Consider the following 16,798-nt stretch of genomic DNA (forward strand, 5'->3'; position numbering starts at 1 on the left):
TACGCTATACATACATATGCTACTTATATATTCTTATTATATAAAATACAATTTCGAAGTATATATTCCCATTCCAATATCATTAAAACGAAACTTGAATTGATAAAGTTTGCTCGCCTCTTCAGCTATTTGCGAAATTGCTTGAAAACAACGCAATTTGGGACGTTTAAGTGCGTTTAAATATATATAGAAACTTGAAATAACACTTCGATCATGCAAAGTAATAATGGCACGCATTAAAATTAAAAACTTTATATTTGAATTTAAGAAAAGTCCTTAAAGATTCGCAGTTGTGGTAACTGCGGATCGCGATCGCTACGCCATTACCGTGGTGGATGTTGTAGCGTGTTCGCCATCATCGCGTACCAACGGCGGTAGAAGCTTACCAGCGAGCCTAGTGAATGTGGAACGGAATTGACGACTCATACTACAGTACAGCACGAAGTTCACGGCAGACCCCACCAACGCCATAAGATCCATCACCTCGCCTGTCAATAAAACAAATCATTAAAACAATGAAGAATGCTTATTAGTTTTAATTTATTTTAGTGTCGATGAGAGAGTAGAGCCGATGATTTCCCCAATGTCACGTAGAATCGAGAAGACACGAAGGTGATTAATCTATGCGTTCGAGATTAGAACATTATGCAGTTAACCTTTATGATCAACTATTAAAGCCTAAGGATCTGTTATCAGTGTATGGCGGTATTTTTCTTTTTCATTTTTTTTTTCTATTCTGATTTGCTATAACCATGTCTATGTATAACATATAACTTTTGTATAATATATACTTCACTTGCGTTTATTTTTCTCCATATTATGTGGTACACATGTATGTAAAACTTTTAACTTTTAAAATATTATTTCAAATTTACATCTAGGTACATCAAAAAATTTTTTCCAGATATTACACGTGTGATGTCTAATTTATTTCAGGTATAATACCGTTGTTATTCCGAGATTGCTATTTAGCCAACAACTTATTTTTTGTGAAATGAATTTAATTTCATTTTCTATTTTAGTTACTAAATATTTTTTACGAAAAAATTCTTAATAGTATTTCACTTTGATCGTAGGTTCTATCAATAACTTCATTTCGAAGTACCAATTACTTTGTTTTATCATCATCAGCTTACTTATATTTCAAAACGACTCTTGTGAAATATAAAAAATATAAAACTGTGCCAAAATTTTTGGTGTGGAAACACAAAATGTGGAAGCAACAAACTGTTGCTAAATTTAAAAACAGGAATAAACGTAAAAAAGCTCTTTATAAGTATGCCTTCAGGCATAGAATTATGTACATAAAAGGCTATAAACATGTCCTGTCTGTTGACTAGGGGACCAATTCAATAAGAGAAAACCTGCATACCTCCGGTTACCAAGAACAAAGTCAAAGAGACATAGAGATATAAATATCTATAAAAATTACGGGTCTTGTTACCCTTAGGTCCTATCTAATTAATTATTTATCCTTTATTTTAGTCTTCGTGTATTACAATGTCGAGATAATGCAAATTTCTTGTTTTCATTAAACATTGCCTTCTATTACAAAGCTATTACTTACGTTTATGACGAAAATAAAAGTTCATTTTTAATAAGAAATTAATTTTCATCCCTTTTAGAAGCTCAAAAAGAGAATGAAATGGGTTTTCGAAGTATGAAAGAAAAATGTATCTTAATTGTGTAAGTAACAAACAAGAAAAACATCATTATAAATAATAATAATAATAATTTATTTATTCACTCCTTTTAACAAAACAATTTACAGCACGTTAAGTATTCACATTTTAAACAGAAACATATACAGGTTAACGTTGGCAGCCGTAATAGTATAGACTGTGATACAGCTGCCTAAAATTATTTGGGTTTAAAAAAAATATCAATTAGGTTAAATATGTGCTGAGTTATATTATTTAATTATAAAATAGATGTACAAATCCATAAATTGATGATATTAAAATAATGAAAGTTATGTACCTAAGTAAAACATTATTAACAGACTGAATAAACCCTAAATCGCAATTATAATATTATGAATGTATTTTGTGTGTACGTACTATGTAGATGTTTGTACTTAGTTTCAAGCTCAATTATTTATAACTTTACTTAAGGGTGAAAGTGGTTCTTCCCCATTTAAAATACTATCAACAACAAACTGACCTTTACTCAATACTATTGCAGATAAATAAATGAACTTAAAATTTAAAAAACAAATACATAATAGACGAATTTAGCTAAATACCTTTCTTAATAAACTAAATGCAATACTCATAGTAACTCACGCTTGACAATATACAAAACCCAATCATTAGGGTTCCGTACTTCAAAAGGAAAAAACGGAACCCTAATAGGATCACTTTGTTGTCCGTCTGTCTGTCAAGACCCTTTTTCTCAGGAACGCGTGGAGGTATCAACTCATGTTTTTTACCACATCATCAATCATATTTGTACTGAAGTGTAAAAAAGTTCTTGTAATGAAATATAATATCAGTATGTTATATAGGTATCAGTTCTATTTGCGTAATTTACTTGAATTTTCATAAGTCCGTATTATTATTATTTATTTTCTGCTTGATGTCACTCCACCCGTATAATATATAATATTTACATCTACTTATATTAATATATTTCCATTTATGAAGAATTAATATCAGGCAACAGCTATTCACATAATAATAAAATTATCAGTATTTAGAAGTCAATAAATCATTATTAGTGGCATAATCATTGGATCACATCTGGCTTTAAAAAGTTCACAAAGTCATCCAGGATCAATGTTTATTTAATGTTATTCGCTGTCACAAAGACGGTAAAGTTTTCAAGAGGCTAGCTAAAATTTTAATGACAATTTAACTTACTTAACATAATCAATCGTAAACCAATATTTGTTAACCGACTTCAAAAAAAGGATTAAAAAATATATAATTCGACTGTATGTTTTTTTATGTCTGTTACAGTTTACAACTTTTTACCAGGTGTACCGATTTCGTAATTCTTTTGTATTCGAAAGCTGATGCTTGTCAGGTGATCCCATTTAAATTTGAGCGAGATCTGACGAACAGTTGTTTTTGACAATTATATTATTATTACACTGAGTTCAAAACTCATATATTATTTTCTTGTTTCCAAATATCCCCCTCAAATATACATAAATCTTTGCCCCATACATAAATCTTTGCCCCATACATAAATCTTTGCCCCAAAAAAAAAATGAAGATGGTTCACGGTAGCTCAAATTTAAGAGTCTATTTTAGCAAAATGTTTTATCTTTTGTCTCGATGAAACTTGACAGTAGAAATATGTAATGTCGAATCGTATTTCAGTCACACTGATGCCATCGTAATAATTTTTGTTATCAATGAAGTCTGTAAAAGACTGCTTTTTGCAATAAAAATCGAACGTTTTTTTTAATTTAACCATAGTTTATCTTGTAAGTGTTTTTGACTTTGATGAATAATAAATATTTATTCTGTTTCGTTGGAGTTAAAAAAAATCTCACTCAATAACGAATTATTTCCTCTCAATCAATCATCATCGTAAAACAAAAACTAAATCGTTCTTTAATGTTCCGACATCAAAGAACTAACGCAAAATACTTTAAATTGCAGACATACACTCCCGACAGCTAAAAATAAAGTAAAATTTCGAAACTTTAGAAGATTACCATATTATGAGAGTTATTTATTTTTTAACGACTTAAAAAAAAGAGGAGGTTACTCAATTCAACCGTATATATATATATATATATATATATATATATATATATATATATATATATATATATGTATGTTCGGGGATAACTTTGTCATTTATGAACCAATTTTGAAAATTTTTTTTTTGTTGGAAAGGAGACATCTCAAGTATGGTACCGTGATAAGGAAATCAGTATCTGATGATGGAATCCCAGAGAAATCGAGGGAAACCTTTGAAAATCGTAGTAACGACTAGTGCGTATGTTAATTTTTTTCGTCTACCTACGTTGTATTACTTGTCGATGTGATTGAAGTCGGTTTTTTTCGTTAGCAAGCAAACACAATTATTTGTTTTACGGTCGATATACTCGTACCATGATACCATATTATTTTAAAAATACAAAAAAGGATATATGTCTATTCTTGTTCGCTATTACTGTTACCGATTTCCCAAATTATTTATAGGTGTATGTATTCAAAGTAATAAAATGTAATTTGACTTTCAGTACAACAATGATAATTACAAAGAGTAATTAACAATAGCGCAAGGAAAGAAAACGTTTATATTATAAATTTACTAGCTGACTCGGCAAACGTTGTCTTGCCGTTAAACGCTATTTAAAAATAGGGGTTGATGGTAGAAAGGGGAAAATTTAGGGTTGTATGTATTTTTCAACGCCAAATCATAATACAATAAAAAATACATAATTTATCTAAAAATTAAAAAAATTAGGGGTGGACTACCCTTAAAATTTAGGGGGATCAAAAATAGATGTTCGATTCTCAGACCTACCCAGTATGCACACAAAATTTCATGAGAATCGGTCAAGCTGTTTCGGAGGAGTTTAACTACAAACACCGCGACACGAGAATTTTATATATTAGATGTATTCAAACTACGAATTCTATTAAAACTACGAAGTTACATCAATATTTTAACAACTATATAAATATAGATTTTAACGTTTTTCGTTTTATTCTTTGATGTCGGTGAGCATCTCAATAGATCATTTCTATAACAATATTGGGATATCTTATAAACTCGGCTCGATACACAGAATAAATCTCAATAGATAAAACACAAGAATCAGTATCGAGCGCACGCTTTCAATGGTTGCGCGTTTAAATCCGGGCTACTTCTGTCATGTTTAAATGTGCTCCATTTTTGTTTTAAACTACATCTTATGCTCGACAGTAAGGATTTCATAAGGATGCGCATATGTATGAGAATACTCAAAGTTGTGTATGCTATAATAAATAGTTGTTTAGCCATTTTTATTAATGGGTTTGTATTATATTAATCATGTCATATTATATTGATATATCAAATTCAGAAAAGTTGCCTAATACATAGGTATATGTGTGTGTGTGTGTGTGTTTGTGTGTGTGTGTGTGTGTGTGTGTGTGTGTGTATAATCTAAATCTCGGAAACGGCTCCAACGATTTTCATAAAATTTAGTATATAGTGGGTTTCGGGGGAGATAAATCTATCTAGCTAGGATTCATTTTCAGAAAATGTCGTTTTATCCCTGTTTTAGGGAGTGAAAAAAATATTGTTAGAATACGAAGGTAAATTTCGCATTTGTCAATTTAGTTGCAATAGCTCGGTGGGATTTCGACCGGTCGGGATCAAAAGAGAAGATCATAGTTCAAATCCCCATCTCAAATTGATCATGATCAATTATTTTTTCTTTTTTTTCTAATTGCACTCGTTATTTTTTTTTTTTTTTTTTTAATAGGCAGTTCTTATTTTTTATTATTATGTTGGTAAAATCGAAAAATATTATTCATATTTTATCATTCATCATTACAGCCTATACAGTCCACTGCTGGACATAGGCCTCCACAAGTTTACGCCAAAAATAACGTGAACTTATGTGTTTTGCCCATAGTCACCACGCTGGGCAGGCGGGTTGGTGACCGCAGTACTGGCTTTGTCGCACACAAGACGCTGCTGCCCGTCTTCGGCCTGTGCATTTCAAAGCCAGCAGTTGGATGGTTATCCCGCCACCGGTCGGCTTTTTAAGTTCCAAGGTGGTAGCGAAACTGTGATATCCCTTAGTCGCCTCTTACGACACCCACGGGAAGAGAGAGGGTGGCTAAATTCTTTAGTACCGTAGCCACACAGTACAGTATTTCATCATTATTATTTTTTAATTAATTTTTAGTTTTGATTTTTTATATTTATTTATATTTTTTATTATTGTCGGTAAAAAAATAATATTCCTATTAAAATATGATTTTCAAAAAAAAACACGATTTGTTGGAGCGCCTGTCAGTTTTTGAGAAGCAATTACTCTCAATCTTGTAATTGTGTATTTTGTATCAATCTTTAATTTATCGTCATTTTTTTCTTTTATTTTGCGTTGATTCATTATTAATAATTGTGTTTGCAGGCAAACGAAAAAAAATCGACTTCAATATATAAATACCTTACATATGAGCTTAATTTAAAACAATTTAGTTAATTATGACACTTGATTGAAATGTGATTTTTTAATCACACACGATATATAATAACTAGCTGACCTGGCGAACTTCGTATCACCTTATTTTTTTCTGAAATATAATAATAACATAATATATCAAAATAAAATATAGCCTATCTTTTAAGTTGGATCAAACTGCACACGGTGTGCAAATTTGACTAAAATCGGTTAAGTAGTTTAGGAGTCCATTGAGGACAAACATTGTGACACGAGATTCATATATATTAAGATTGTAACAATAACACGATTATAATTGTATTTGCTGGCAAACGAAAATAACCGACTTCAATTATATCGACAAGTAATACAATGTAGGTAGACGAAAAAATAGTCAAAAAATACGCATTATTAAAGATTACTCCAAAAGTTGTAATCAGATCTCGATGAAATATGACCACATGATAAACATCGGCTTTCGATTAAGTTAAAAATCATCAAAATTGGTACACTCAGTAAAAAGTTATGCCGGTTTTCGAGAGTTTCCCTCGATTTCTCTGGGATCCCATCATCAGATCCTGGTTTCCTTATCATGGTACCACACCAGGGATATCTCCTTGCCAACAAAAAAGAATTATGAAAATCTTTTCATAAACGACGAAATTATCCCGGAAATACATTAATATATAAATATATATATATATATTGAGTTTCCTCCGGCCGAATTGAGTAATCTCCTTCTTTTTGGAAGTCGGTTAAAAAAGACTTCATCCAAACCGGCAGCGAATCATTTTAACTCTCTCTTCTACTACTAATCCTTCGCGATTTATGAAAAATACCGAGCCGAGCTCGGTCACCCAGGTACTTAGTATAAAGTTAGTAAATTGACGATGCGTTGGAACAGCGACAGACATTATTTTGTATTGACCATATAGATATTTGTAATGGGTCTGGGCGTTTGTGCTTGTGTATTGTGTGTTTCCGGACCCCCGATATAGGGAAAAATCGTACTGAGAGCCGTTGAGTGTGAAGCGCTTATTCATTATCATCGTCATCATTTCAGCCGATCACAATCTACTGCTGGACATAGGCATCCATAATTTCACGCCAGAAATGGCGTGAACTCGTGTGTTTTGCCCATAGTCACCACGCTGGGAAGGCGGGTTGGTGAAGCGCTTATTAGTATGTATTAAATTAAAATGTGAGTTTGAATTACTCAGTTATACCTAACACATAAAATATTATATATTAAAAATATCATTGTTGACAATTCTTATACAAAAAATTGTATACGCTATCCCATAATAAGAACTGTCTTCTGTTTGCATTAACACTAATGGGATTATTCAATCTAATCTGACAGCGTGGCTATGTAGGAAATGCTTAATATCCTTTACACGGTTACAATGTAATTGCTCAGCTTTAATTATCCTAAGACAGATGTCACTTTAACATATAAGCTTATTAAGTTAGGGCACAGCAGAAATATAATATGTTGCTGAAAATCAGAATGATGTAATTGTAAACATCTATTTAATGGGATTTGAAGCGTAGTATTAACAGACTGTTCACAGTTATTATTCGAATGTAATTTTCAAAAACCCTAAGATTTATTTGAAAAAAAAAAATCTTTTCAACGAATATAATTACAAGCTTGTCGTTACCTCCCTGACAACTCCAGTATCCACCCCTGTCTATAGATTCGTTTCCGAGGCCTTCTGTGACGCTTTTATATATTCTTCAGTTAATAAAATACATGAAAAGCGACAAAATGATATTTAATAGCTATTTATCAAAAGATTTAATTTAGGTGGGACGCAGCAAGAAATATCTTGCCTAAAATTGAAAATAAATTGAAATACCTGAAGTAAAATTATGGTAAACGTGTTCATAATGGAGAAAAAGCTTAATCCAGTTATTACATCTAATAGACGTATTTATGACCGAAATAAGCGAACATTATTTCTGTTACTTAGTAATATAATACTTTATGCTTATTGTTCTCGTTATATTCCTAAAATAGTGATATTATTCAATTTGTAAAATAAGAAACGAGTCTTCAGATAACTTTTTAAATTGTTTGTTTTTTTTTTTACTGAGATCGTTTAACCAAATATAACGTCGAACTGAACTAATAATACTCGATTTCATTGCCTAAAAAAACCGTACTTGTTTTTTTTTTATATTTCTCTATTTATACACACATACACACACACACACACACATCAGTCTATACATATAAATATTTCTTTTATAATTTTTGACCCTACGTTCTTAAATGTTTTAACACCTACTTTTTACGTATTTAATGAACGTAGAAAAACAAAAAGCAAAGCAAATTTTTTAGATTTAGTAAGCACATTTTTCTCATTTAAGAACAAAATGAAAAGCGTATGTAATATATTTTACAAATAGCTATCAGCAGTGAAAACATAAAATATTCAAATTATAAGAACCTACGGTGCATAAAAATATATTAATTTGTACTAGTGTACTTAATCCCTCTTCGATCTTCAAAGAGTATTATGTATGTTCACATAATACTATTGTAGCAGTAATATTATTTAAGTGCCCTCTACGACGTGTCTACGGGTAAAGAATCGTAAAGTTTATCGAATTCAATCAAGACCTCAGGGAGTTTCGTGACATTTTATGATGCGATATAAATAAGACTTAAAACGTCCACAAAATAAGTATGCTACACATGTAACTGGAATTATAATGAAATTATCTACATATATTGATACTCAGATATCATAATTGCTTCAAATCATCGATCAGTCTGTTTGTGAACATATTACAAATAGTTGTAGAGTATTTAAATTAGTAAATCTAAGTTTAACATGATATAATGGTTATCGTACGAATGGGTATAAATTTTATCACGTAAGTTCGTATAGTTACGAACTCTGAAATAAGGACAGTTCAGCATCAATCAATAAAGTCGTTTAACTTTATTTGCATACTGGTTTCGCCTTCAATTTGCTATATATCTATCTACAAAGTACTCCACTGGTACTATTTTGAATTATTCAAGTTACGAGTTTATATAACAACTAGCTGTACCCGCGGCTTCGCCCGCGTTGAAATCAGTGTGTCACAAAGTTTTCCCGGCAACCTTCCAGTGAAACTCTATCAAAATCGGCTTAGCCGTTTCGTAAACCTTCCTCTTGAAGCCTTCTCTCCATTGGTGAAACCGCATGAAAATCCGTTCAGTACATTTTGAGGGAATCGACCACATACACTTTTGGGGGGCTTTGTTTTATAGTACACTAACTGTTGCCCGCGACGACGTCCGCATGGTTATGAAGATATGCATTACTATTAAGATGTTTAACGCAAATTATTTTTTTATTTCAGTCACTTGAAATGTTTATCACACTGAATAACTTTTTATAAGGCACAATTTAGTATAATTTTATAGTTATTTTTATAAAACCTCTCTATACACCACATTTTTAGTTTTATTTTGTGGCTGCAGTATAAATAACCTTTCAGGCATACTTATAGGTGCTGTATAATTATGTTTCATACAAACTATCAACCCAAATTAACCCCCTTAGCGCAAAATCCGTTCTTAGCGGACGTCTACTAACTATAATCTACCTCCCTGCCAAATTTCATCTTTGTCCATCCTGGATAGATGGACCACCTAGCGGTTTTTGTGTTCTCGTGATGAGTGAGTCAGTGACCTTTCTCTTTTATACATATAGATTACGATGGATTCTTTGGACATATCCTCACCATCTATAGAGCACACATTTTAAATTTCAAGTCTCTTACTTCAAAAACATAGGACTTTCATACAAACTTCCAAACCCCGTTTTATCCCTTTAGGGGTCGATTTTCATAAAATTCGTTCTTAGCTGATGTTTACGCTCCATAAGGAACCTACCTGCCAAATTTCAAGTTTGTAGCTGTGATAGGTTCAGAGATTTCGTGATGAGTGTGTCAACGTACCAGCCCCCGTTTTAACCCCAAAGGGAGTTGATTTCTAAAGATACATTATTTGGACACCTTTTCATCATCTATAGAGCTTACATTTTAAATTTCAAGTCTCTTACTTCAAAAACATAGGACTTTCATACAAACTTCCAACCCCCGTTTTACCCCCTTAGGGGTCGAGTTTCGTAAAATCCGTTCTTAGCGGATGCTTACGTCCTATAAGAAGCTTACCTGCCAAATTTCAAGTTCGTAGGTGTTATAGTTTCGGAGATTTCGTGATGAGTGAGTGACTTTTCGCTTTTATATATATTATAGATAGCTGTGTAATCTTTGATTTTATAGATGTCTAAATTTGACATTCCTAGCGATATTTTCTTTTTATCTCTACCTCTTATACAGAATTTGCCATTCCTAGTGATATTTTCTTTTTATCTCTTCCTCTTATACAGAATTCGACATTCCTAGTGATATTTTCTTTTTATCTCTACCTCTTATACAGAATTCGCCATTCCTAGTAATATTTTCTTTTTATCTCTACCTCTTATACAGAATTTGCCATTCCTAGTGATATTTTCTTTTTATCTCTTCCTCTTATACAGAATTCGACATTCCTAGTGATATTTTCTTTTTATCTCTACCTCTTATACAGAATTCGCCATTCCTAGTAATATTTTCTTTTTATCTCTACCTCTTATACAGAATTCGACATTCCTAGTGATATTTTCTTTTTATCTCTACCTCTTATACAGAATTCGCCATTCCTAGTGATATTTTCTTTTTATCTCTACCTCTTATACAGAATTCGCCATTCCTAGTGATATTTTCTTTTTATCTCTTCCTCTTATACAGAATTCGACATTCCTAGTGATATTTTCTTTTTATCTCTACCTCTTAAACAGAATTCGACATTCCTAGTAATATTTTCTTTTTATCTCTACCTCTTATACAGAATTCGCCATTCCTAGTGATATTTTCTTTTTATCTCTACCTCTTATACAGAATTCGCCATTCCTAGTGATATTTTCTTTTTATCTCTACCTCTTATACAGAATTCGCCATTCCTAGTGATATTTTCTTTTTATCTCTTCCTCTTATACAGAATTCGACATTCCTAGTGATATTTTCTTTTTATCTCTACCTCTTAAACAGAATTCGACATTCCTAGTGATATTTTCTTTTTATCTCTACCTCTTATACAGAATTCGCCATTCCTAGTGATATTTTCTTTTTATCTCTACCTCTTATACAGAATTCGCCATTCCTAGTGATATTTTCTTTTTATCTCTACCTCTTATACAGAATTCGCCATTCCTAGTGATATTTTCTTTTTATCTCTACCTCTTATACAGAATTCGCCATTCCTAGTGATATTTTCTTTTTATCTCTTCCTCTTATACAGAATTCGACATTCCTAGTGATATTTTCTTTTTATCTCTACCTCTTAAACAGAATTCGACATTCCTAGTGATATTTTCTTTTTATCTCTACCTCTTATACAGAATTCGCCATTCCTAGTGATATTTTCTTTTTATCTCTACCTCTTATACAGAATTCGCCATTCCTAGTAATATTTTCTTTTTATCTCTTCCTCTTATACAGAATTCGACATTCCTAGTGATATTTTCTTTTTATCTCTACCTCATATACCACAGTGGATAAGCTTTGTTTATATATGTTTATGTTTTTTTTTTGTCAATTAAATAAAAAAGCTCCGCCAGCCTGCAGTGAAGCAGCATGGTATATTAAGCACCGACCCTTCACATGGAGAAAGAGGCCTATGCCAGTAGTGGAAAGTTACTGATTGAATCGCGATCAATCGAAATAACCAAAATCATTACCTTTGGATAACTTAATATTTCAAAATTTGCAGATCATTTATCTTTATCATAATAAAAGGTATTTCTGGAATCAAATTTCGTAATTGTAAACTGATTTAGATAACAATCTCTAAAACTCTAACCAAATTAAGTTCGAGTTTTGTTCAATTTTATAAATTAGTTCTTCAATACTTTAAATATAATTTTGTAATTGTTATATTATTCATATCACTAAATGATAAGATAATTGAATATAAGAAATTATAATATATCAAATTATTTCATCAATTAGTAATATAAATAACATAAGAATTACAAAATTTTGTTAAATTATAGTAATCGCATATATGACAAAAGGATGGAGATATGTTAGATGAAAGAATCCGTTATTCTACACCAAATGGTCGCGGGTACAAATCTAGATTTATGTTCATGCTGTACTTAGAATTGTTTTAAATTTAACTCCAGTTCCGTTGTGAAGAAAGACATCGTGAGAAAAACCACACGTGTCAGAAAAATTTATAATACAAATTTGTTCGTATGTGAAGCGAAGTGGATCATACTGCAACCTTAGATATAAGAGAAAAGGTCTGAACCCGGCCTTGAAATCCTTACATGCTGTTAAAAATGCAGTCTTTAAAAATACGGATTTAATTGATTGTTTGAAGAAAAAAAAGTAAGAAATTATAAAGTAAATATATCACTTTAAAAACTATATATGTTTATGTTTGCTTATTTTTTTAAGCTAGAATCAAACAATATGTATTCATTTAGTGTATTAAATATTGTGACTCACTTATCTTTATATAAAATTCTCGTGTCATAATGTTACCATACTCCTCCGAAACTGCTGGACCGATTTTTATGAAATTTTACGTGCATATCGGGTAAGTCTGAAAATCGGCCAACATCTAATTTTCATAGTTCCTGAGTTATAAGGAGGGGGAAGGGAGATTAAGGGTGTTAATAACATATATGGCAAAACAACATTTGCGGGGTCAGCTAGTTATGTTATAATAACTATACAGAGTCTCTTATGGAAAATTGTATAAAATAGTATCGGCGATTCTGATTAACAATAACATTCAATTTGGAAAAACAAAATAAATTGTACTTAAAAATGTATATAAATATATATGTGCGTCTAGATTTAAAATAAATATTAATAAATTAGAATCCTTATATTTATATACTTTCTCTGATATATCTAAAAAAATACACAAAACTAAACATTGTTTTTAAATATAATGGCAGGGATAAAAATGTTTGTTGACAAGCACCTGCGTCAGTTTTACTGGCGGCGGGTCGGTTTGAACATATTAATTTAAATGTGTCTGATATTGTTACATATTAATTAATCGGACCATGAATCGGACATATATAACCAGGGGCGTGACACACCAAATCACTGTAACAAATAAATCGTTACCTACCGGTAAAAAAGTCTTATTTTGAATTTTGGAGACTAAATACTGAGTATGCTTAGGGATATTTAGTTGTTTGCAACGTGTATCGATGATATGTGATTCATATATTATATGTAAAAAATTATTTATATACGTACGTAAAAGAAAAAAAAGAAAATAAAATGATACCTAAACGTAAAGGGCTGAAAAAGGAAAGTAGGGTACACTAAAAATTACAATTAAACATATAAGAAAAAAAATTGTATTCAAAATAATGGAGATCCGAGTACAGAGAAGATATCTTTATTTCGGCGGTCAGTTAGGTCACGTACGCATATATCAGGTGGTGCTTTGACCGACCAAACGGACGCAGTGTTATGTATTTTTGATAGCAATAGACACTCAGAGGTCTAATTAAATAAACTTGACGTTACACATCTAATTTTAATGCACCGATTAAATCTGATAAATCATATTGTTATATTTGTGTGATTCTTTATAATTACTTTATTATCCTTTTTTACACATATGGGCATACATCTATCAATTAAGCGTATTTTGTAACAAAATTTAAATAAATAATTTAAAAAGCCACCGAAAATGTCGACAAGGCCTATAATCGTATATTATGCACATTAATTCAATTGAAACGAGATTTTATTATTAATTGCTTTTTGCAATTTATTGAATTCATGTGACGACCAAGTCTTGTGTTATACCTTTATCTATAGTCGATTCATCTTTTCCATCGGATTGCACTATATTATTATAACATATTATATATATGATCAAGCCTTAATGGCCGATCTTTCCTCCTACTGTTAAAGTTTATTCGTAACATTTTTGCGGGATAAACTTTATCCGCAACCGGTAAAACCGGCACTAAGTCTATATACTTTTGTCTTAACTTTAGTTTATCATATTCAAATGTTATAATATATAGAATTTAAGTATAAAGAAATGATTGATTACTATCTTTGTCTACATGTACAAATGATAGTTTTGTATCTTCAACTCTCAATTATCAACCTTTTAAAAATTAAAGATTCACCTGTAGCACATTTTTATAATTTATTCATTAAATAAGTGTAAAAACTATGAAATATATATTTTTTTTTTAATTATGACGACTGCGATAATGTAGTTACATAATTTTATCGTACCAGTGCAACCAAACTAAAACAGCTACTAGAACATCAACATTCAGAAGTTTAATTAAAGTCTTAGAGTAAACCGCATTTTTTTTATCGTTGTGAAAAATTATCTTGATGACATTTGGTCATAAATGTTAGTTATATCAAAAACTTTAAAAACAGTACATTATTATTGTTTACTATAACAGTATTTATTACATTAAATCTCATAGAATTAATTGTATGTTTTTTTTAAACATATCATTGCCGTTTGTAAGTTTATAACAAATCAAAGAAAATCAATATTAAACGTATTTATATCGTATCAGCATTAGTTGTTAGAGTATGTACGTTTTTAAAATCATACTAAGGGTACAGTTCATTTTATGTCGGTTGATTTTTATTTGCTTTTGTTGTAGGCGCGTATGCTACTTTATGTCTAACAGTAGTATGTCACAAACAAAGCAATTACAATTAATTTTTTTCGGAATGAACACTCAGTTAACATAAGTTAAACTTAAAAAAATCTTTATGTACAGAAATAATTAGTATATTTTTTTTTAATAAAAAATCAAATTATACTAACCAAATGCATAGTAGCACATTTTGAAAAGATGTGGAGCGATTGCAGTAAGTAGACCGAACAGTGCCTGCGGTAGTTCTGTGGCTAGAAACAATCCAAGCAGTGCTACCAACATGCGCGTCGTACGATCTGTTCGACCACCCCTTTTGCCGCCATCTTCATTAAGACGAGCTTTTTCGCCCTGGGAAAAAATTCAATATATAAAGTACAATTGACGTTTCTATGTATACAATAACAATATGTGATATGTAAGCTACATTTTACACTCACACTCGTACACACACTCGCACACACACATTATTTGCAACTATCGTCGATGAAATATTATAGTATTTAGTATTCGTCATGCCAGCATGTATTTAAAATATTACACATCAACGTGTGTGCACTTAAATTAAGTTCTCTTTGCAATAAAACAGAAAATACTACACGCTCTATGAATATAACTCATGTCATACCATACATTAATGTCCTTACATTTCCCAGTGTTTACGAGATTACTATAGAAATAGCTAGCTCGTGGGCGGTCGCAAAGTCGCGATTTAACACTACGTAAGAAAATTATGAACACTTACTGGAAATCTTACGCTATATCATTCTTTATTTTATAAAACCAATTTATTTTATTGAAAATATAATAATATAAAATTTACCTTATAACTAACGATAAATTACCTCATTAATTGCAACAGTAGACTTTTTTAACAGTTTCTGCCGTCTTTTATCACTGGATTTCATTTTCAAAATAAGACACACACTAAAAATAGATAAAACTACACAAGGTATTAATTTTAAGAAAACACTGTAAATCCAAAATATAGCAGTCAATAAATCTTGATTATTCGTCATTGATATTACGTACATTGGTTCACTGATAGCCGTTACATTCACAAAGTCCGTTTCATTCATAGTAACATTTTTAGTATCGCTTTTTTGTTTAGGCAATTCCTGGATGTTCATAGCAAAATAAATTGGAAGACATACTATGGGGCAAACGACGTAAGCAATAGCAATCGCAATATTTGTGTTTCTCTTATTACAGAGCGTCTTGTTCTTTTGGGGAAATTTAATAGCTACGAATCTCCAAACCGCTAAAGTTATCGTAAGCCAAATAGATATGGTATGGAAAGTTTGGCTGAAAATAGAATGGAAGTATACATAAACAGCCCACGCATACGAATTCCGGTTTAATTCCTCTGCAATGTCTGTGTAAATGTGAAGAGCTAGAGGTATATAATCGATCATAACCAAAAGATCTGCAACGGCAAGTGCGGTTAGAATAGAGTTAGTAGACGACGTCATTTCTTTGCGGCTGAGCACTGCAATATTGACCGAATTGGCAACAGAGCCGAGTAGGCAGATAATGAGGGCTATGTAGCCGTGGACTTTTATGTAGACTCGTTGAAAATTTTGGCCCCCAGGTACGCAGTACGCCACCATCTCGTCACTGCCGTTCAACCCTGAATCAGACATCTTTTTGTTACAGCTTTGATCGTAAGTAACGTTTAGCAAAGCGATATTTTCTTTTTTTCTGACGGGTGCACATTTTCTGAAACAAAAGATAGAAATAACTCTATTTACACCGTATTAATAAACTGCTAACAATATGTTATTACTAATACAGAAAACCTAAATATAACATGACTTTGGGTTACGGCGAAATTCTCTCATTTAATGTATGCACATAAATTTATAATATCTGAGAGTGACCTTGTATCTCGTTGTGAATACATAACTAAGATACTATAAAAGCTTAAAAAGCGTTTTGATGTAAGTTAATTACAATCTTACAA

The 16,798-nt window shown here is 31.2% G+C and overlaps 1 protein-coding gene across 1 annotated transcript; it reads right to left on the reverse strand.

Annotated features, from left to right (window-relative positions):
* Positions 1–315: 315 nt before the first annotated feature.
* LOC123653798 (G-protein coupled receptor dmsr-1-like) lies at positions 316–16,457 on the reverse strand. Its single transcript, XM_045589780.1, has 3 exons — positions 15,681–16,457; positions 15,009–15,186; positions 316–488 (listed from the first exon to the last, which is right to left on the reverse strand). Exons 1-3 carry the CDS (start codon positions 16,443–16,445, stop codon positions 316–318), a joined length of 1,116 nt encoding a protein of 371 aa, XP_045445736.1. The 5' UTR covers positions 16,446–16,457.
* Between the last annotated feature and the right edge of the window lie 341 nt (positions 16,458–16,798).

This window comes from Melitaea cinxia, chromosome 5 (assembly GCF_905220565.1).
Source record: "Melitaea cinxia chromosome 5, ilMelCinx1.1, whole genome shotgun sequence".
Classification (NCBI taxonomy): Eukaryota; Metazoa; Arthropoda; class Insecta; order Lepidoptera; family Nymphalidae; genus Melitaea; species Melitaea cinxia.

Bases quoted from the DNA above. Each gene is read 5' to 3' on its own strand.
- LOC123653798 (XM_045589780.1), bottom strand. From the start codon at position 16,445: ATGGTGGCGTACTGCGTACCTGGGGGCCAAAATTTTCAACGAGTCTAC. The intron at 15,187-15,680 runs GTAATTTATCGT...ATTTTTTCCCAG, and splicing joins CTACTGTTGCAATTAATGAG to GGCGAAAAAGCTCGTCTTAA. The intron at 489-15,008 runs GTTAGTATAATT...TTTTATTGACAG, and splicing joins AATGTGCTACTATGCATTTG to GCGAGGTGATGGATCTTATG.